The sequence below is a fragment of the Propithecus coquereli genome, unplaced genomic scaffold, assembly GCF_000956105.1.
Source record: "Propithecus coquereli isolate 6110/MARCELLA unplaced genomic scaffold, Pcoq_1.0 Scaffold386, whole genome shotgun sequence".
Classification (NCBI taxonomy): Eukaryota; Metazoa; Chordata; class Mammalia; order Primates; family Indriidae; genus Propithecus; species Propithecus coquereli.
In genome coordinates, this window is record NW_012149574.1 from 1,083,914 (window position 1) to 1,105,163 (window position 21,250).

Sequence of the window (21,250 nt, forward strand, 5' to 3'; positions counted from 1 at the left end):
TAACTTATATCTCCTTAGAAAGTTGTCCAGGGGATTTTCACTTAAAGGTAGTACAGAGAACCTAGTAGTAGGACATCAATCTCACTGCGACAACTAGAATCAAAAGATAAATTAATCATACCACAAAGAGAACTTCAAGTCTAAGTGGTTTCAGTGGTAAATTCCTCTAAATATCAAAGGAAGAAGTAAGAACAACCTACACGAATTCATGAACTAGAGAAAGAGGGAACATTCCTAAACTTGTTTTGGGAAGGTAACATACCCTTGATATCAAAACCTGTCATGACATTACAGTAAAAGAAAATTGTGGATATCCCTAATAAACATAAATATGAAAATTCTAAACAAAATGTCAGCAAAGTGAATCTAGCGTATAGGAAAAGAATAGTAAGTACATCATGACTAAATGGTGTTCAGGAATTCAAGGTTGTTTTTAACACTTTAAAATTGATTTATGCAATTGTATCAACAGAATAAAGGAAAAAACCACATGGTAACTCAGAGAGTTGATAAAATTCAGCGTCCATTTATGGTAATAATGCTAAACAAAATGGGAAGAGACAGGAACATTCTCAATCCGATAAAGCATATCTAGGAAAATACCCCACAAACCCACAAAAACCTACGGTTAATATCATACTTAATCATAACCCCCTGGAAACAAGACAAGGATGATCATTACTAATCTGTTTGACATTATAGTGATATTTCCTGCCAGTGTATTACCAAGGAATAAAGCTTCCCACCAAAAACTGTAAAATGTTGCTGGGAGAAATTAAGGGAGACTCAAAAGAAGCAGAAATGACACGATGTCATTAAGATGTTAATTCTCCTCAAATGTATCTATGGATTCGTGCAGTTGCAACTTAAATCACTGCAGGCACTTTTTGAAGAGTGTTTATTCTGAAATTTATGTAATATTTAATATAATAGTTACATTAATATAAATATCCTAGAACAGACTAGACCATCTTGAAGAACAAAGTCGGAAAACTTAAACTACCAAAAAATTAGTGTAGAATTTGGCAATTAAAACAGTGTGACATTGGCATGGTGATAGTAGACCAATGGAAGGAAACAAATTTCCAAAATAGATTACACACATAGAGACATTTGATTGATGGCAAAGGTGCCAGTTACATTTCAGCGTGTAAAACACGGTCTTTTCAATCAATTGTGCTGGAGCAACTGGATATCCATGAGGGAGTGGACTTAGACCCCTACTTCACATCACACACAAAAATTAACTCAAGATGGATCATAGACCTAAATGTGAAAGGTAAAACACTGAAGCATCTTGAATAGTGGTTCTTAAATGTGGTCCCTGGAACCTCTGGGGTTTTCTGAGACCCCTTTAGGGAGTCTATAAGGTCGAAAGTATTTTTATGATAGTACTAAGATATGGCATGTGCAAATGTCGACACACTGGTGCAAAAGCAACAGTGAGTAAAACTTCCGGTACTTTAGTGTGAATCAAGGCAGTGGCACCACGACCGCACTAACAGTGATCGTATTCTTGATCGTGGTAAACTCACAGTAAGAAGAAAAGCCAATTCACTTTAGAATGTCCTTGACAAAGCAATAAAATGTGTTAATTTTATTAAATCCTGGCTCAAATACACTTCCTCTTGGTATTCTTTTTAACCATTACGTTAGTATTTTGTATCCTGTGGCCACATGGAAAGCAAACACAAAGCACTTCTGTTGTAAACCAAAGTGGGATGGTTAGCTCAAGGAAAAGCACTAGTGCAATTGTTTGAATTTGGGAGGAAATAGTGGCTTTTATTCATGGAATACTATTTTTAGCTGAAAGAATGACTAAAATCTATGGTTATTCAGACTTGGGTCTTTGGTAGACATTTTCTCAAAAGTGAATGAAATGAACCCATCAGAGTGTTTACCAGTGTGAGCTTGACAGGTTCCCAATAAGACTTCTCTGATGAGATTGGTGGTGATATTAATGAATCGTATATATGCATTTTATTAATAATTACATAATGAAATGTGTCAATGTTTGGAATGTTTATATAATTCAGAGAACCATTTTTCAAATGGCCAAGGCATGCTGTTACAAAATCATGCACAGGTTAAAAAAAATCCATTCAATTACAAGATAGACCAATGGATTTCAAAGTAAAAAAGCATGAAAAGTTCACTGATATGGTTTCAAATTCCACATTGCAACTAATCTTGGGAAACTACCATTTTGTTTAGTTTTGGTATAGTATCAAAGAAGAATACCTACAATTATCTAAAAGGGTTACTAAAATGCTTCTCCCTTTCCAACTGCATATTTCTGTGAGGCTAAATTTTCTTCATATATTGTCATGCAATAAGGACATTTTGGTCAATAACAGACTGCATATCCATGATGGTGGTCCCATAAGATTATAATGGAGCTGAAAAATTCCTATTACCTGGTGACCTAGTGTGACTGTTGTAATGTCTTAGCTCAACTCATTAGTGACATGTTTGTGGTGTAAACAAACTTGCTGCACTGCCAGTTGTATAAAAGTGTAGCACATACAATTATGTATAGTACATAATACTTGATGATGATAATCAATGATTATATTGCTGGTTTATGTATTTACTATACCATACTTTTTATCATTATTTTATTTTATTTTTATCATTCCCTTATTGATGGGATATTGTTATTTCTAGTTATGTAAAAAAAGTTAACTGTAAAACAGGCTCAGGCAGGTCCTTCAGGAGAGAGAGATTCCAGAGGAAGGCATGGTTGTCATAAGAGGTGACAGCTCCATGCGTATTACTGCCCCTGAAGACCTTCCAGTGGGATAAGATGGGGAGATGGAAGACAGTGAGGTTGATGATCCTACCCTGTGTAGGCCTAGGCTACTGTGTGTGTTTGTGTCTTAGTTTTTAACAAAATGGTTTAAAAAGTAAAAAGAAAAAGAAAAATTTTTTAAATAGAAAAAAGCTTATAGAATAAGGATATAAAGAAAGAAAATATTTTTTGTACAGCTATACAATGTATGTTTTAAGCTGTGTTATTACATGAGTCAAAAAGTTTAAAAAATTAAAAAGTTCATAGAGTAAAAAAGTTACTGTAGGCTAAAGTTAATTTATTATTGAAGAAAGAAATTTTTTTTATAAATTTAGTTTAGCCTAAGTATTCAGTGTTTATAAAATCTACCTAGCATACAGTAATGTCCTAGGCCTTCACATTCACTCACAACTCACTAAATGACTCACCCAGAGCAACTTCCTGTCCTGCAAACTCCATTCATGGTAAGTGCCCTATACAGGTGTACCAATTTTATCTTTTATACCATACTTTTACTATACCTTTTCTGTTTAGATATGTTTATATACACGAATACTTGCTATTGTGCTACATTTGCCTATAGTATTCAGTACAGTAACATGCTGTCCCGGTTTATAGCCTAGGAGCAATAGTCTATACCAGATAGCCTAGGTGTGTAGTAGGCTATGCCATCTAGATTTGCATAAGTACACCTTATGATATTCTTACAATGACAAAATTGCCTAATGACGCATTTTTCAGAACATATCCCCATTGTTAAACGACACAACTCTACTTCACGCAGAACATATACTACAGCAAAGTGAATGCAGAATCCCATAGGAGAATCCAGCTATTATATATGTCAGACATTAAACAGATTACAAAAATGTTAAGCAATACTACTCTTCTCACAGTTTTTGTTTGTTTTGGAAAATATAATTATTTTTCATACAATGTTATTTGTTATGTAATAAGTTTATTATCTTTAAATGAATTAACAAATATTTGTAAATCTTTGATTTTTTTCTAATATGGTAAATATTGGCAGGTATAACCCACATAAACAAAAACTTTTTGGAGTCCTCAATAATTTTTAAGAGTGTAAATAGGTCCTGAGACCAAAAAATTTGAGAACTAGTATTTTAGAAGAAACCACAGGAAGTGTCTGTCTGACTATAACCATAAAAGAAAAAATTGTTAGATTGGACTTCATTAAAATTAAGAATTTCTCTTCATCAAGTCACAGAGTGTCCAAGATTTTATGTATCAGAAGGAAAAATACTCATAAGCTGATTTTTAAAATGGGCAAAGAACATGAACCAATCCTTCACACAAATGGCCAAAAAGTCTATGAAAATGTGCTCAACATCATTAATAATCAGAGAAATGCAAAATACAATACAATGAGATACCACTTCATTCTCACCTAGAGAGGCTAAATTTGAAAGAACTGACAAATGCCAAGTGTTGGCGAAGATGTGAAATAATTGGAACTTTCACACAGTGCTGACGGGAGTGTAAATTGGTCCAACAACTTTGGAAAACTGTTGGCAGTACCTTTTAGCAGTAAAGACATATCTACCCCACAACTCAGCAATTCCATAGTACACTGAGTACACACACTGGAAAAAGATCACGAAAAGACACGTATCAGATTGTTCAGAGCAGCTTTCTTTACAGTAGACAAAAACTGGAAACAGCTCAAATGTCCACCAATGAGAGAAAAGATAAATAAAATGTCATATATTTACAAAACAAAGCTACTTATAGACACAGATAAATCTCACAGACATTACATATTATTAAGTGAAGAAGCCGGACAAAAAGGAGTACATCCTGCATGATTCCATTTACATCAAGTTCAAGACCAGGCGAGATTAATCGATGGTGAGAAAAGTCAGAACAGTGGTTATCTTGGGGACAGGGATTGACTTGAAACAGGAATGAGAATGCTGGACATGTTTTGCATCTTAATGGTGGTTACACTGGTGAATGTGCCTGTGTGCACATACATACATATATATATACACACACACGTAAAACTTCAATGTAGATACACTTAAGGTTAGTGTACATTTTATCCATTACCAAATATATTTTATACCTAAACAAAAATGTTAAGAAAAAATTATCTATGGAAGTTTGAACGGATGTTGGTTTTCTCTTGATAAATTCCCCTTGACAAACAATATCCAAAGTTATCTTACTGTCATTCTCTAGAAAAAGAAAAGGCCATGGCACTATTTTGTATCTGGCTCATCTGTTATCTGGCTTTGACTTTGGGCAAATGACACAACTCCTTTGTGTCTTAGTTTGTTATTCTTACCTGTTTATTGTTATTAGAATATTACCTGTCCTGTCTCCCTCACAGTGTTGTTGGAAAGGACAAACGAGGTTTTATATTTATTTTCCATGACTGCCCTCATTTCCACCTGCCCTACAATTAGACTGAAATGGCAGCCTCTGCTAGAATAAACTTAGCTGGTCAATGTCAATGGCGCCTTTGCCCTTTTCTTCGTCCTGTGAGAAATGAAGGAGATGATGCTAATTTGCTTCTTAGATAAGCTCAAAAGTTGGGTAAGTTGGTTAACTAATACCAGTGTGCCACTTAATTTTTCACGTGATCAAGTAAGATACAGATTTTGGGAAGGTATGATAATCCAGCTTTTAACAAAGTTTGTGCTGTGCAGGTCTGGTTGGTGGTGGTGTTTTCTGACATTGTCTAATCACATTCAGATTGTGGTTTGGAAGGAGGCTGCAGCCAAATTGTAGTGGTGGAGAACTTACTGTTTTACAAAGTTTTCTGGGAATTCATGATTCAATTAGCTTAAATACCATTTTTTCGCTTGCTGCCATGGGGCGAATGTGCAAATTCATGTTAAATATTTAAAAAGAAAAAAAAAGTCCAACAGCTTAGTACAGAAGACGGGAATTGGTTAGAATATCAGTGTGTCAGTGTCCCAAACCAAGTCATATTGCTTTTTTTGTCTTATTTCTGGACAATCTTAGAAACATTCAACTCTATTATCATTGTACCCCAAATGAAGAAATATGATTTTTCTAGTTCAATGCAGTTAGTTCCTCTGCCTAAATTTGGCTGGGATGAAACCACTGCCTTATAGGAGGAGAGAGCTGGGTCCAGTGACCAAGAACAAAAAGATAGTTCGACTATTGTGAGAGTTGTAGATTCTGATCCATTGGGCCAGCACAGATGAGTTAGAGGCAGCGTTGCAGAACTTTTTGACTCTTGACAACTTTTTGAGTCTCCGAATGTTTTTTAGAAAATAAAAAAACCACACTACATTCCTGTGCTTTCTCTTTCTTTTAAATTTTGTTTTTGAACCAACAGGCTCCCAGTGGTAACCTGATACCTTATGCTATGTGTATTTTGATTTAAAATGAATCTTCAGGGCTACGGCCTTTTGCCAAATGCAGTCACTGAATTTTAAAAAAGACTTTGGTTCTAGCTTTACAAGCTTAGAAACTGAAGCAACTCATATGAATGCAGCTGTTCCAGTTTAGAAAGCCAAGATGATACAAAGCCATGGTTTTATTGGATGGCTTTCCTAAAGCACAATGGGTTTCACTGTTACTCAGAATTATTTATCAGGCACATATCTTCTCAATTTTGAAAAACCTTTCCTTTTCAATAAGTTCAATAGTTACATAATTCTAGGCTGTGTGTTTTGCACATATAGATGCATGCCCAAATAAAAGTTGAGCCTTCATTGTAGCACAAACTGTTTTTCCTTTCTCTGATCCTGTTACGTGAACTACTCGTTTCTAACTACTAGTCCAGGTCCACCTAGACTAGTGACTTCTCTAAGTTTCAGTTTCTCCATCTGGGAAATGGACATGATAGGAATGACTTCTTAGGGGGTTTTCAGTATTATTAATATTAATTAATTAATAATATTAATATTACTATATAAGGTAACGTATATAAAACCCTGGCAAAGTGCCTGATGATGAATGTTGTCTGTTTTAATGATCAGTTCCGTCAACTTTAATGTTCTAGAGGTTGCAGATGGGAATTGGGGACATACCTTTCTAATAGTAAGATCCCACTAAAAGGGCAGCCTGAGAACCTCGTCCCATACTTGTGTTCTAGCAGAGGGAGGTTGTTGCCACCTAGAAAGCATTAGGGAGATGGAGCTGTTTTTGTTCCCTCTCCAACTATTCCTCTCTCTAGATCTCTGTTCTCTGCTGGGATTAAAACTGGGACTTTCATTTTTCTTATGAAAAAAACTAAGGTGGTCAGTTGAAGCATCTCTTTTATTTTTCTGATTTCTCCCCCTTTATCTGGAAAGGATCGTTATTCTCCTCCTGTGGGCATGCCAGGCCAGGCTGTAGAAGTCCAACAGAATGTAAGCTTCTCTAGTAGTCCAAACATATTCAAAATGCTGCCTGTGGCAGTGGCAGTCTCTGCGGGCTCAGCTCAGTAGACCCCAAGGCTCTCTTCCTTTTTGCTTTCAGTACACCTGAAAACAAACAAACAACACCAAACCCATAAACCCCCCCATCAAAAGTTTGTCCCTCCTCCTTTGGTCCAGTCCCCCTTTCTCCAACCCCTTTTAGAGAGTTCTCACTAAAATAATATCCTGTAGGCTCTCTCATCTGTGCCACCAACACTACTGCCCAACACTTTCCATGAAGTTAAACACTTTTCTTTTCCTTCTAGCTTCCCCTTTAACTTCCATTACCCAAAGAAGCAACTGTCTTTCCTCTACGTCCCAGTCCAGTCTCATTTACCCTCTTGTTTAAAGCCACCATCCACGTGTTCAGTTTTTAGGGATAATTCAGGCTGGACTCTCATCTGTTTCCTTCCCCCTTAGACTTTCGGGAAACACTGCTGCTTGAAGCTGACCTTAAGCTGAGTCTCCTTTTGGTCTTCCAGGTTTGCATTTATTATTCTTGCCTCACCTCAGTTTTCCTTTTCCTTAATGCTCCATCCACATCGTTGTTGCGTTGGTCTGGCCCTTGAAAGGTAGCTGGAAATTCTCAGACACGTTCGAAGCACTTGCTGCAAGCCTATTTCTTCAGAGAACTAGCACCCTTCTCTGACACCAGATCCCGAGCAGGGTCTCCCCACATTACTTCATTTCTTTGTTTGGTTTTGCAATAGAACTGGGAACTGCAGATGGAGAAAGCCTCTCTCTCTGGGGAGGTCTCTTATGGAGACCTACAGAACCAAATATTCTTTCTAGGAACGCGGTGGTGAGAGATGCTATATTGTATCGGCAATTGGAGCTTTACGTCTGGGGATAAAAATTGCTCAGTTGTAACAGCTACTGGAGAGGAGAAACTCTAGGTCTTCCCTCCTTTGAGATTCCCAGGGCAGAGACAGCAGTAATGAGGTGTGACCCTACACATGGCCAGGCTTTCCACTTGCTCCTAGCTTTGGTGGCGTTTTTTTCATCTGAGTCGGAAGTAGCAAGCATATTAAGGGCCGGAGTTGGTGACATGCAGCAATCAAGGACACGGAGGGGCTGGATGGATCTCAGTGGTGTCCTTGAAGGTGAAGAGGCCTCCCCAGCCCTCAGGCCCTCCTGGAACTGAGGACAGGAGACAGGGAGCCCGTGGAGAAGAGAGGTCCCGGCAGAGCACACCTGCCCTTGCTTCATGTGGGATTGAAGAGGCATGAGCTGAGGATCCTCTCTGTGGCACTATCCACGGGTCCTACACGTCCCCACCTTGTCCCCCTTGTGTAGAGTCATGGAGCTGTGCCAGCTGAGGATCAGAGAGTTTCAGCAACTTACCCAAGGTCACACAGCAAATAGGTGGACATATTTGGACTAAAGTCTGACTCCAGAATCTTTCTCAGCTTCTACTCTTCCTTCTATGAAGGATGTTTGTCTTTTTTTTCTCCCTTTCCCTCAAGTTTTAGACAGAGAAATTGTCACCCAAATGAGAAATATTTGGGTATTACTTGATTTACCAACATGCATTTTGCGACCCCACAGAACATTCTGGCAAGTGCTTGGAGTTACAAAGGAAGCAGCTGACACTTTCTTTGACCCAAGGAGCTGGCTCGGTGATCTTCAGTCATGGAAAGTCCCTTCCCCAGATAGACTCTGGTTTTCCACTGGCTTCTCCTGCTGCTAAAATAAAACCTGGCTAATCCCTCAGGGAACCATCCAGCGTAAACAGGCGGTGTTGCCTCTCCGGCATTTGTCAGAAGTGTGGAGAAGTCATTTTTTTATGTGCAGTTTTGCCCCTCTCGGCTGCCACGTCTCTGTCCTGCTCCAGCTAACCTGCTCTTGTTACTTCTGAGCTTGCCTTGCCAGAAGCCTCTTCAGAGTGACTGTTTTTCTCCGGTTACCTCCAGTTGAACTTGGCTTTCTGAGTTACCCTTCCTTTCTCTTTAAAGAGCGATGTCCACGAACACAGGCAAGAGTCAGCACGGACACCACGCACTGTTCAGCCCAGGCATTGTCCTGCATGAGGCACCGTTGAGCCCTCCGCGACTGTCCTCCTTCCTCTCCACCCCAGCACTCGTGTTAACCCCACACTTGCAGCAGAATGACTTTCTTATGTCCTCCAACCATGAGATCGGTGCTGCAGGAAGAATTAGCAACACGTACATTTAGAATTGATATTTATAAAAGCAGGCTTGGCCTCAGTTTTCAGTCCTGCCGCGGAGAAAAAAACTGACCACAATGTGTGACTTTATAGCACAAGGCAGACATGATCAGAAAACGGTCAAGAATACAAAACAATCCATCCTTTTCTCTCGGGCCCCCTCCTCATTTCTACTGACATTTTCCCAAACAAGCTACCAAACAACCAGGTAACGTATCTTGGCATTTACTCACGTCAGGCCATAGGGCTACTTGAATGGACTTAGTGTTTACATTTCCTTAGTGGGTCTTTTTTGGATTAGAAACCATGAGTGCCTTAAAATGAAAGAATTAGGTCAAATCAGCCATAGTCCAAACAGGTTCAAAAATTTTTTAGATGTTAGATTAACACAACCATTTAATTGGTGGCCTTCACATGGCCTATGGAAGCCAACAATTTTTAAGGAGTAAAGAATAACAGAAGACCACGTATAAAATTTGGGGCATTTAAAAAAATCATCACATTTTTCATTGAAAGCATCTTTGTGTTTTTAAAATCAGGAAAACTTGCTTTTGAAACTTCTAAAATGTGTTTTCGAAAACTACGCAAATCTTTTAGATAAAGAATCATATTTTTTTAAAAAAAAGAATGTCTGATCCATTTCTCTGGTGAATGATCAGGAAAGCAGAGGGAGAAGTGACTTCAATTTCACAAGCAAATACATATGCGTGCGCACGTCCGTATGTCTATTTTCCGATTACGTCATACTCCAGGCAACAGGGAGCCTGGTCACAATGGGACTTCTCAGAGGCAGAGCCGCCAGGCTGTGTGTGAGTGGCACTGGGACGCTGAGCTTCTCAACACCTTCCAGGGGAGAGGATGGGAGTCAGATGCAACAAGGAGACAATACTAAATTGGCTGCGCTCTTTGCAATGAGAGGGGAAGAGGAAAACGTGTTCATCCTGAAGAGTTATTAATGCTTCTGAGAACTTCAGGGAGAAAGTGTGGAACCCTGGTGTACATAAAATGACAGATGAGGGGCTCTGTCATGGAGGACCTTTGGGGTAGTGCCCCTAGTTAGAACACTTATTTTTTCCCCAGAGGTGATGTGGGCACAGCACTGAGCTGTGCGAATCGGAGGGCCAACCAAGAGCTGTTCCCTTTGCTGAATCTGTCCTACGGTGATGCCTGTCTGCCTGCTGGTGCTGTTACCAGTCTCTTGACACTGTCAGTCATTTCCCTTGTTCCTCCTGCTGCTAGAAGACTTTTGCCCGTTTCCCCTTCCTCCTTGGAGCCGACCGGGAGTCTGTGGAGTAACAGGGCCTTTCCAAGAAGGGGGGGCCAGAGTGATGGGGCCACACACAGCAGTGAGACGAAGACAGTGAGGAATAAGTAAGCACCCAGGCCTTGGTCCCAGTGACAAAGCCCAATCCTGAGTCGCTCCAGTGGTGTCAGGAACCTGGGGGAGACACCCGGTGTTCCTTCTGAGGAGGCCACTAGCTGGCGCTCCTAGAACATCTATCGCAGTTGGGTGGGGCTTGGGTCCACCTCTCCACCATACTCTGAGAAATCACATCCCGGGACTTTGGAGAAGTGAGCTGGTGCTTTGGGACGTCTAGAGCAGTGGATGTCACAGAGGAGTGGAGGGAGCCAAGCCAAAATTTCTGGGTGGGGAATCCAAGCTGCCTTTCTAGGCAGGGCGGCAGCTGGAGGGGAGGGTGCAGCAGCATTTGCCATTGCTGGCCAGTGTCAGGTGAGGGTGGCAGGGCTCCCAAGGTAGCGAATCAACGTGGAGGCAGCTCCTGTGCTTGTCTCCCTCACAGAGCTGCAAACGGAAGGAAGGGGCGAGTGTTTCTCTGCTGCTCGGGTTTGCCTCTGTCTGCAGCATGTCTCCCCTGCTGCCTCCTTGCAGGTTTAGGTCTCTCCCAGCTCCTCCCTGTGCGAACGAACACAGGGCTGACCCTGCAGAGGGTGAGTGAGCGTTTGGCAGTGGTTGCTTTGCTGTGGTCACTGTATTTTTCTTGGAACAGCACCAGGATTGATCGCCCCCCTCCCCTTCTTAGTGTTGGAGGCTCAGAAGACAGGGATCTGGTCTCTCCGAACCACATCCAGGTCATCGTCCAAAGTTAACAAAACCTGAAATGAGAGGAACAGAGAGATGGAAGGATTGTACAGTCACTGTCACACCAAGAAGTCCCTACTTTCTCTCTAGACTACCACAGACTGGAAATTGTATTCCCTTGCTCGTTTTCATGTCTTCTGCAGCTCTCTGCAATGCCTTGCTCTTAATACGCATTTATTATAATTGTATAGTTCATTTGTCAGTTAAATCAAATATTGCTGAGGGTTTATTATGTGCTATTCTAGATGCTGGACATACAGCCTGGAACAAAAAAGACAAAAATCCTAACTAGCAGCCAGGTGTGGTGGCTCACGCCTGTAATCCTAGCACTGTGAGAAGCCAAGGTGGGAGGATTGCTTGAGCTCACAAGTTCAAGACCAGCCTGAGTGAGAGCGAGAGCAAAATCCCGTCTCTAAAAAAAATGGAAAAATTAGCCGGGCATGGTGGCGCATGCCTGTAGTCCCAGCTACTCGAGAGGCTGAGACAGGAGGATCACATGAGCCCAGGAGTTTGAGGCTGCAGTGAGCTGATGACACCATTACACTCCACCCAGGGTGACAGAGTGAGACTGTCTCAAAAAAAAAAAAAAAAATCCCAACTCGCAGTGGAGCTTACATTCAAGAGAAGGCTTTAGACATAAAACAAATACATGAATAAAATAGAGTTTTTTAGATAGTATTATGTGCTAGGGATAAAAATTAAACTAGGGAGGGAATATAGGAAGTATGTGGTGTGGGGAGGTAAAACATTTTGATAGGGTGGCCTGGGAAGTCATTACTTAGAAGGGGACATTTAGGTCAAGGCCTAAAGGAAATGAAGCCTTGTTGCATACGGCATTTCTATACAAAGAATGTTCCCTCCTCCTCCCCACATGGAACCTTTAGCTTCACTTTTGTTGTCTCTGTCTCTAATGACGGTGACTACCAAAAATAAAAGCCATAAGCAATGTTTACACACATTGGTTAAACTTCCCAAACTGGCCACTGGGGAGCAGCCCTGCTCCACTCCTGAGGTTACATGGAGGCCTGAGACCAGAGTGGTCCGTGTTAGGAGCTCAGGAGTCGAGTAGGATTGTTAACTTCCAGTTGAACCCCTGTACACACATCACGGACTTTTAATTTGGAAAAGTCAAAATTATGATTAAAGGATGCCAGGAGCTGTCATCCAGGGTCGACATAAATGCACATGGCTTCTGAAAAGGGGCTGGACAAAAAAGAAAGGGAATACAAGAGAGATTTAGGACAGACTGGTTAGAAGGCAACAGAGGCCCGGCTGCTGTCCTGAGCCACTCCAGGAATCTGTAAAATATTTGTAAACTATTCAGGGAGACTGGAGGAGGAGGAGGAGGAATGAGAGCCTGGCATGAGAAGGAATAATCCAATGTTATGGGAATTTTAGTGAAGGACAAAAGTGGTTCCTGGGGGAATTCTGGGCATGTGGGTCTAATAATCAATTTAGTCCAAATGTGCTGTGCAACTTAGGGGAAATAATTTTGTCACTTTGTGTCTAAAAATATTGAAGGGTAAAAGAAAAAACAAATAAAGAGCTACCCAAAGGATATAATATTTAAAAAAGAAATAAGATGGTTTGTGCATTGAATTACAATGAGGAGTTGGAAAGGGAAATTAGACAGGAATATGAAAGAGGACGTCAGGATGATCAGAAAAGAGAAAAATGACAGTACAGATGTAAAAGGAGGAGAAAGTAACAAAGAGACATGGAAAACTCACCAGGAACGAGAAAAACAGGGCAGTAGCAGAGAGGAAGTGCCAGATGTCATGGTCATCGAAGAACTCCAGCAGGACACACTCGCGATTCCTCTCCCGGGATTCGGCTGGGGTTCCCTGGAGGAAGACGAGGACATGGGCAGGATTCCCACAATTTAATTGTTTAGGGGGTTGAACATCCCAAAAGCTACAACAATGCTGATAGATATCTGGCTCAAAACATCGGCTTCCAAGAAAATACACGTCCACGCAAAAAGCTGTGCACAAATGTTCACAGCAGCATCATTCGTTATGGTCAAAGAGTGGAAACGACCCAACTGATGAATGGATTGATAAAGTGCGGCATTAACATATCCACACACTGGAATATTGTTCAGCAATAAAGAGACATGAAGTCCTGATACGTGATACAATATAGTTGAAACTAGGAAACATTATTCTAAATGGAAAAAGCCAGACTCAAAGGCCACCTATTGTGTGATTCCATTTACCTTAAATGTCCAGAATAGGCAAATCTATAGACATAAAAGGTAGATTAGTAGTTGCGTAGGGATAAGGGGTTAGGGAGAAATGAGGAATGACTGCTAATGTGTAGGAGGTTTCTTTCTGGGGTGATAAAAGTGTTCTAAAATCCATTGCGGTGATCGTCGTGACGAAGAACTAAGAATTCTTCCCTGTTGTGCCTCAGATATATTCCTATTAGCACTCGGTTTTGCTATCTATGAAATGGATGTAATAATACCCATACCTGGGTCTTTGTTGATGGATGGTGATTATGAGAAGGCAGAGAAGATACACACTAATCAGGCATTCTGCACAAGTTAACCATCCATTGGGACCAGGATCATACTACAACACACAATGAAGATCAAATCTGCAGCATATATAGGGCTCACAATTTTTTTTTTTTTTAGATAGAATCTCACCCAGGCTAGAGTGCAGTGACGTTATCAAAGCTCACAGCAACCTCCAACTCCTGGGCTCAATTGATCCTCCTGCCTCAGCCTCCCGAGTACCTGGGACTACAGGCATGCATCAGCATGCTAGGGGATTTTTCTATTTTTTAATTTTTTTGTAGAGATGGGGTCTCGCTCTTGCTCAGGCTAGTCTGGACCTTCTGACCTCAAGTGATCCTCCCACCTGGGCCTCCCAAGGTGCCAGGATTACAGGTCATGAGCCACCACGCCCAGCCTGGGCTTACAAATTTATGAAGTGCTATCCCGAGGGTGACGACCACATGCCAGTTATTATGCATTTATGTGTGGATATTAAAAATCATCCCTTTTAGAGAAAGTTTTCATTTTAGAGAAAGTAAAAAGAATAACAAGAAGAAAGACACACATTAAGAGAGGGAAGCAGAAAGGTCGAAAAAGGCAAGGTGGAGAGAGTTTCTTTTTGGACAAGAAAACTGTCCTCTTACCTCCCAGCTGCTGAGATTCTGGAAGAAAAAATACAGGGCGGCAGCCCACACCACAGCGGTGGCCACGATGCAGAAGAGCGGGACCGGGAGGACCTTCTCTGAGCTGCGAAGCTGTTGGGTGAGAAGCAGATGCCGCCACGCTGGACCCGCCACCTGCGGGAGGGCCGAGGCACAGCGGCTCCCCGTGCCCGGGCTTACCTTCATGATGATGTAAAAGGCCAGGTACAGCAGCAGGTTGCAGATGAAGATGCCCAGCATGTAGGAAGCAAAGTCCCTGGGGCGGTATATCAATCCGAAGAGGGCGCTGAGGACACAGGAGGAATGTTGGCAGCCGCCAAGGTGGATTTGTAACCTCCTTGGCTTTGTCACTCCCCCATCCCCATGTGTGTGTGTGTGTTGGGGGGATCATTAAACAAAACCACTCTAACATATAAGTAACTTTCAATTTATTACAAGAACATTCATTCCTAAAGACTATGGAAAGTTCTCCTAAGTGAATGTAAACAATCATCTTTCCTCTTTGGTTGAAAAGGAGGGTTTTCCCCACGCCCTTGAGTTTTTCACTATTCTAAGGAACACTGCAAGGAATAAATGAATACCTTTAGACATATGGGGCTTATTTTTTTCATTTACTATTATTTCCTTAGAACAGATTACTAGAAGTAGAATTATCTCCATGCTTGGCTTGATATATATTACCAAATTTTTGCTAGCTGTCCATGATTTTAAAACAAATACTGCAGTTAATTTCAGTTGGGGTTTAACTTAATTTTTTTCCAATTTCTATTCAGTTGTAACAAACCCTTATCCTCTTGTTTTGAAATTGTTTTTAACAAATATATTAATACATTCACACACACAAATTAAGAAATGTCTCTGTCTACATCTATAGCTCACTGGGTTTCTGTCCTTTCCATTCTGACTCACTGATTTATATTTCTAATTTGTAATTTTAGATCAGTGCCTCACTGTTTTATTGTTGTTTTATAATATGTTAGGTTATCTGGTTAGGCTAACCTGTAGTATCCCATTTGATAGTCATATGCTATTTAAGTTTAAATTAATTAAAAATTTAAAAACCTGAAATTCTAGTTCCTCAGACATACTGGCCACCTTTCAAGTTCTCAACATCCATGTATGTGCTAATAATGGCTATTGTATTGGACAGTGCAGTGGGGAATATTTACATCATTCTGGAAAGTTCTATTGGATAATGCTGGGCTAGTCACTATACCCCTCTGTCCCTCCTTCCTTCTATTACTCTTCTTTTTCAGAGAGCTCTGAAATTTTTGCCTATCTAGGCAAATAAATTTTAGAATTATATCCTACTAACTTAATTACAATTCTAATTCTAAATTTATATATTAACTTGAGAAAGGTTATCTTTGCCATAGTTAATCTTCCCACCCAGGGCCTGACATCCTTCTTCATTTAGTTTTCCTTTGTGTCTCCCAATAAGGTAATTAAGTTTTCTGCAGAAAGATTCTGCACATCTCTCAAAATTTATCCCTAAGTATTTTAAGTGTAAAGCTGTTATTAATGGACTGTCTTTTTGTTCATTTTGAACTCTAACCGACTTGGTTCTGTGCAATATAGGAAATTTTCTCCTCTTAGATTCTGAAATCTTCAGTTTACCAAAATACTCTTATAGAGTCTTCACTCAGATGCACCAATTATTAGCATTTTGCCACATTTGCTTTAGCATTCTGTCTCTCTCTCTACATACACATGAATACATGTATACACATCTCTGTGTGTGTGTGCATGGTATACACATATATATGGTATATACACACAAAACCCATTTTTTTTCTTTAGGACCATCTGAGTAACATTCATATTAAATCACTCCATGTCTTTCTGGAGCAACTGAGAGGGAGGTGACGCTCTATGGGATCACCACAGTGTTAGTGTGTCATTGCACCTCCTTCATTCTTGCAGGCCCTGGTGACCCACAGAGCTGTCTAGAAGGAGAAAGGCCATTTGCCTTGTATTATGAACAGATCATGGGTTTGGCTTTGATTGTGTGAGAAACAGATACAAGCCAGGTGATTCAGAGGCCCTGGGGTCACAGTCATTGGTTGTTCATTACCAAGAAGTTGGTCCCCTTTCTCCTACAGGCACCCTGAGTCACCAGACTGGGGAGTCTGCTCCCGGAAGGTTAGTCCCGAAGAGCACTGCAGGGGCCTGTTGCCTGAGAATCTCCTCATCTCGGCTTGCCCCCAAGTAAAGGAGGGAATCCTTATTCTGAGGTAATCCCTGGGGTGACAACATGGGAAGTTTCTTCCAGAAGCATATGTTCCCCAAAATAAGATTTGAATTCTCACGGCTTGATTCTGGCTTCCCCTGAAGGCATGACTCTTTCTCCAGTCATCTGTGTGTTTTATGTGCGCTAGGAGTAGCGAGTCATGTTTCTATCAAAGGTCACTGACCCAGAGGAGCACATCAGCTAAGAGCCACACATAAAAGCACCTAAACTTACTTATTTTTTGGGTGATCAATAAAATATCTCACTCATTCAAATGTTTGAATTGAGAATGGGTTGCATAGGATAATTTGGGGTAGCAAAAATACGTGTCTGTGGTACTGTTCTATTTAGAGGCCATTCGAGGAAAAAAGGTCAAGGGGATGATGGAGACAAAAAGAGGAAGAAGAATGATATAGATGGAGTAGGAAGAAAGAGAGCTAGAGGGAAGGGAAAAATAGGGAAAAGACTTACTCTCTCTCACACACATACACATTTAGTAAGAAAGAAGTTTCTACAGAAAAGAATGCCTACTGGGTACTCTTTATGGATAGTTCTACAAAAGAGTTTAAAACCTTGTAAAACCTTGTTGTGTTTTTGCAACAATTGGTATAACAACTGTCTATCTACCTACCTGTCCATCCATCCTTCCATCTATCTGATCTATCCACATAGATTTAACAAGTTTTGATGTTTGTCTTGTTAAGCAAATGAACTCTATGCATCAATTTTTTAAGACAGGCTGTAATTGGTACACAAGAGTGTCCTACTGCCTTCCTTGCAAGAAGAAAAATACCTTTTTTCAAGTCTCTAGGGCAAGCAGTCCTACCTTCTCCTTAATTTCAGATTTATTCATAAAAATGACAGTCAAGGAAAGTTAAACCACAGAGCTATAGACATTAATAAAGATAAAAATGTGTTTTTGTAAGACTACTTACAAGGACCAGTTAACCAGATTCCCCATAATGAGTAACACCATTCTATCCTGGAAAAGAGGAAAGAAAACATCACATGAGAGGCTATACATACTGCTTTTCTTCTAACCTGTGGTGGTGAGAGCATCAACTATGGGAAACAATTGTCTAGGTGAGAAAACTTTTCCATTGTTCTAAGAGGGCCTTGTGTACGTTCTGACACTAATCCTCTACCAGGACTAAATGGCCAGGCTTCTGACTACAGACAGACCTGACCTGGTCCCTGTGAATGAAAAGGTGGTCAGCAAAGCAGGACTCTGGATGATTCTCTCCAGTGTTTAGTGGGCACCTGGGCCCACTTCTCAGTGCGGAGATTGGTGATGAGTGCTGAATATTCAGTAGTTAAAGGAATTCTGCCACTGGTGATATGTAATTGAGGACTGTTTCTCTAGGTTGCCCCACTTGGTAGCCTGTATGGCAACTCTTAGGACTCAACTGTAGGAAGTTAGTTTTGTACGCATTACTCGGGCTCCAAGGAGGTCCTGCCACTCTCAGGCTCCTGTCTCTATAACACACAGTCTTAACACGAAAGTTACTGGGTGGAAGAGAAAATAGAGAGGAAAGGACCATCTTAAATGACAATTACTCTGACAGAGATTTGTTTGCCATCTGTTTCTGTTCCTTTGCATAGTACTTACAACTTTTAGGTGAGATTTGATTAGACTTTAATTCTCAAAGACACTCATCTACTATTTAAAAGCAGTGGTTCTTTGTCTTTGAAGGTGGTCCATCCAATTTGGAGGAAATATTTTCTTTTAAAGAGACATTAATTCACCTATTAGAATGGCCAAAATCCAAACATTGACAACACCAAATGCCAACAAGGATGTGGAGCAATAGGAACTCTCATTTATAGCTGGTGGAAAGGCAAAATGATACAGCCACTTTGGAAGACAGTTTGGCAGTTTCTTACAAAACCAACTATGTGCTTACCATACCATTTAGCACTAGCTCTCCTTAGTATTTGCCCAAATGAGCTGAAAATTCATATCCACACAAAAACCTGAGCATGAATGTTATAGCAGCCTTATTCATACCGATAATTACCAAAACTTGGGAACTACCAAGATGTCCCTCAATAGGTGACTGGGTAAACTGTGCCACATCCAGACAATAGAATATTATTCAGTGCTAAAAAGAAATGAGCTATCAAGCCATGAAAAGACATGGAAGGAACTCAAATGCATTTTACTAAATGAAAGAAGCCAATCTGAAAAGGCTATACACCGTATGATTCCAGTTACATGACATTTTGGAAAAGACAAAACTGTGGAGACAAGAAGAAGATCAGTGGTTGCCAGGGGTTAAGAGGGAGGGAGGGATGAATAGGCAGAGCACAGAGGATTTTCAGGGCGGTGAGACCGTATGATGCTATGATGGTGGGTACCTGTCATTATATAGTCCCCAAACCCATGGAATGTACAACATCAAGAGTGAACCCTGATGTGCTGTAGACTATGGATTGGGTGACAGGGACGTGTCAGTGTAGGTTCATCAGTTGTAACCAACGTACCACTCTAGCGTGGAATGTCAATAGTGGGGGAGGCTGTGTGTGTGGGGGATGGGGGCAGAGGCTATATGGGAATCTCTGCACCTTCTGCTCAATTTTGCTGTGAACCTAAAGCTGCTCTAAAATATAAAGTCTATTTAAAAAAAAAAAGAAAGCTGCATCAATTAATGTAAAAAACAAATGAAACATTACTTGCCCCTGCTGGTTCACAGCAAAGGCACGCTTAACTCTCAAAACACTCATACATTGTAATGGGCTTTTTAATTCTCCCCTGAATACAACCCTCCAGCCTCAACTCCCTCAAGTTTTTAGTGCCTATAGCTCCTGCCCAAGCTCTAGAGGGCTAAAAGATTCCCATATTCCTTTATGTAAAAATCCTTCTGATTATAAAGGCTCAGTAGTACTTGCTAGATCCCTGTGTACCAGGCCATAATAGTAATATCACTGGTTCTGACCAGGGCACTGTGCAAAGGCTGGGGCAGTGGGCTCAGAGGGGGTAAGTCGCCTTCCCAAGAAGCCAGGGAGCTAAGACAGAGCTGGGACCAGGGCCCTGATCTCTGGGCTCAGTGTAAAAGTGTATAATATACTGAAAACTATAAGGGCAAACTTTTTTTTTTTTTTTTTTTGAGACACAGTCTCACTCTGTTGCCCGGGCTAGAGTGAGTGCTGTGGTGTCAGCCTAGCTCACAGCAACCTCAAACTCCTGGGCTCAAGCGATCCTACTGCCTCAGCCTCCCGAGTAGCTGGGACTACAGGCATGTGCCACCACGTCCGGCTAATTTTTTTTATATATTTTTAGCTGTCCAAGTAATTTCTTTCTATTTTTTAGCAGAGACGGGTCTCGCTCTTGCTCAGGCTGGTCTCAAACTCCTGAGCTCAAATGATCCTCCTGCCTTGGCCTCCCAGAGTGCTAGGATTACAGGCATGAGCCACCGTGCCCGGCCCCAAGGGCAAACTTTTAAAAAGTATTTTTCAACCATCAAGCAATAACCACAGTTTTAAAAAATATTCTTGCTCATTGTAAAAGTCCAATAATACAGAAATGCATAATGTGGAAGTATAAGCTCCTAATGAAAGTGACTGGAGTGACCACGTGTCCCAGTTTGCTGGGGATGATCCTGGCTATGCCTGCTGTCTTGGTGTAATTATTAATAGTGTGCCCTTCCATTTTCATAAGGGTACTTCTTTGGATGAGTATTTACGGGGATACTTTGTCTCGATCCTCCCCATAGCAATTATCACTATTTAACAGTGGGGTACATATATTTTCTTCTTTATACACCAGCAAATATTTCATTAACAAAAATGGCACCATCCTAGTTTGTTTTTTATGAAAAAGAGAAAGCAACATGGTTCTTCCCCTGCCAACTGGACCTCAGCCACCCTCGGCCATCTGGCCCTCCTGACTTCAGGAGCCTTGAGTGACAGCCCTAAGCCTGCCCCACCTGCAGTTTCCCTACCAAGGAACACAGGGGCACGCACATACCATGTACAGAGGCCGGCTACACTGCTGGACACAGTCCGTGTAGAACACCATAGCCGCCCGCCGGAAAATTCCCAAATCTGCTGATGACACAATCACGTGGTAAGAAGGCTTAGTAAGAGAAAACACAAATACTTTGAAGTGGCCCAGGCTTTTGGCCCAAGTGGGGCCAGGACGATGTCATCTTCACTTCATTAAAATGCATTAGAATGCTTTGCACCTAATAGGCAAGTGACAAATATTTGCTTTAAAAAATGATACTGTCATGGAAGGGGTGCCACATCCATGCATCATGCAGCAGAAAGGCAAGCAAGACGGACACTCCCGATAAGCACTTGCAAATAACATGGGGGGTGGCTGGCCCTTAGTCTGTCTCCTTTGGCTAAGCTTCCCTGTGTTTGGTTTACTCTGATGGGGTTTCCTTTACAGCAGAGA

At 41.1% G+C, this 21,250-nt stretch overlaps 1 protein-coding gene across 1 annotated transcript in view; it reads right to left on the reverse strand.

Annotated features, from left to right (window-relative positions):
* Positions 1–11,407: 11,407 nt before the first annotated feature.
* Positions 11,408–21,250, reverse strand: part of SIDT1 (SID1 transmembrane family, member 1) — a 104,518-nt gene continuing 94,675 nt past the window's right edge. The window contains exons 18-23 of the mRNA XM_012652217.1: positions 20,819–20,895; positions 17,787–17,833; positions 14,802–14,907; positions 14,604–14,714; positions 13,187–13,300; positions 11,408–11,470 (exon numbers count right to left, since the gene is read on the reverse strand). Of these exons, the coding sequence (XP_012507671.1) occupies positions 11,408–11,470; positions 13,187–13,300; positions 14,604–14,714; positions 14,802–14,907; positions 17,787–17,833; positions 20,819–20,895 (518 nt within the window). The remainder of the gene's footprint in view (positions 11,471–13,186; positions 13,301–14,603; positions 14,715–14,801; positions 14,908–17,786; positions 17,834–20,818; positions 20,896–21,250) is intronic.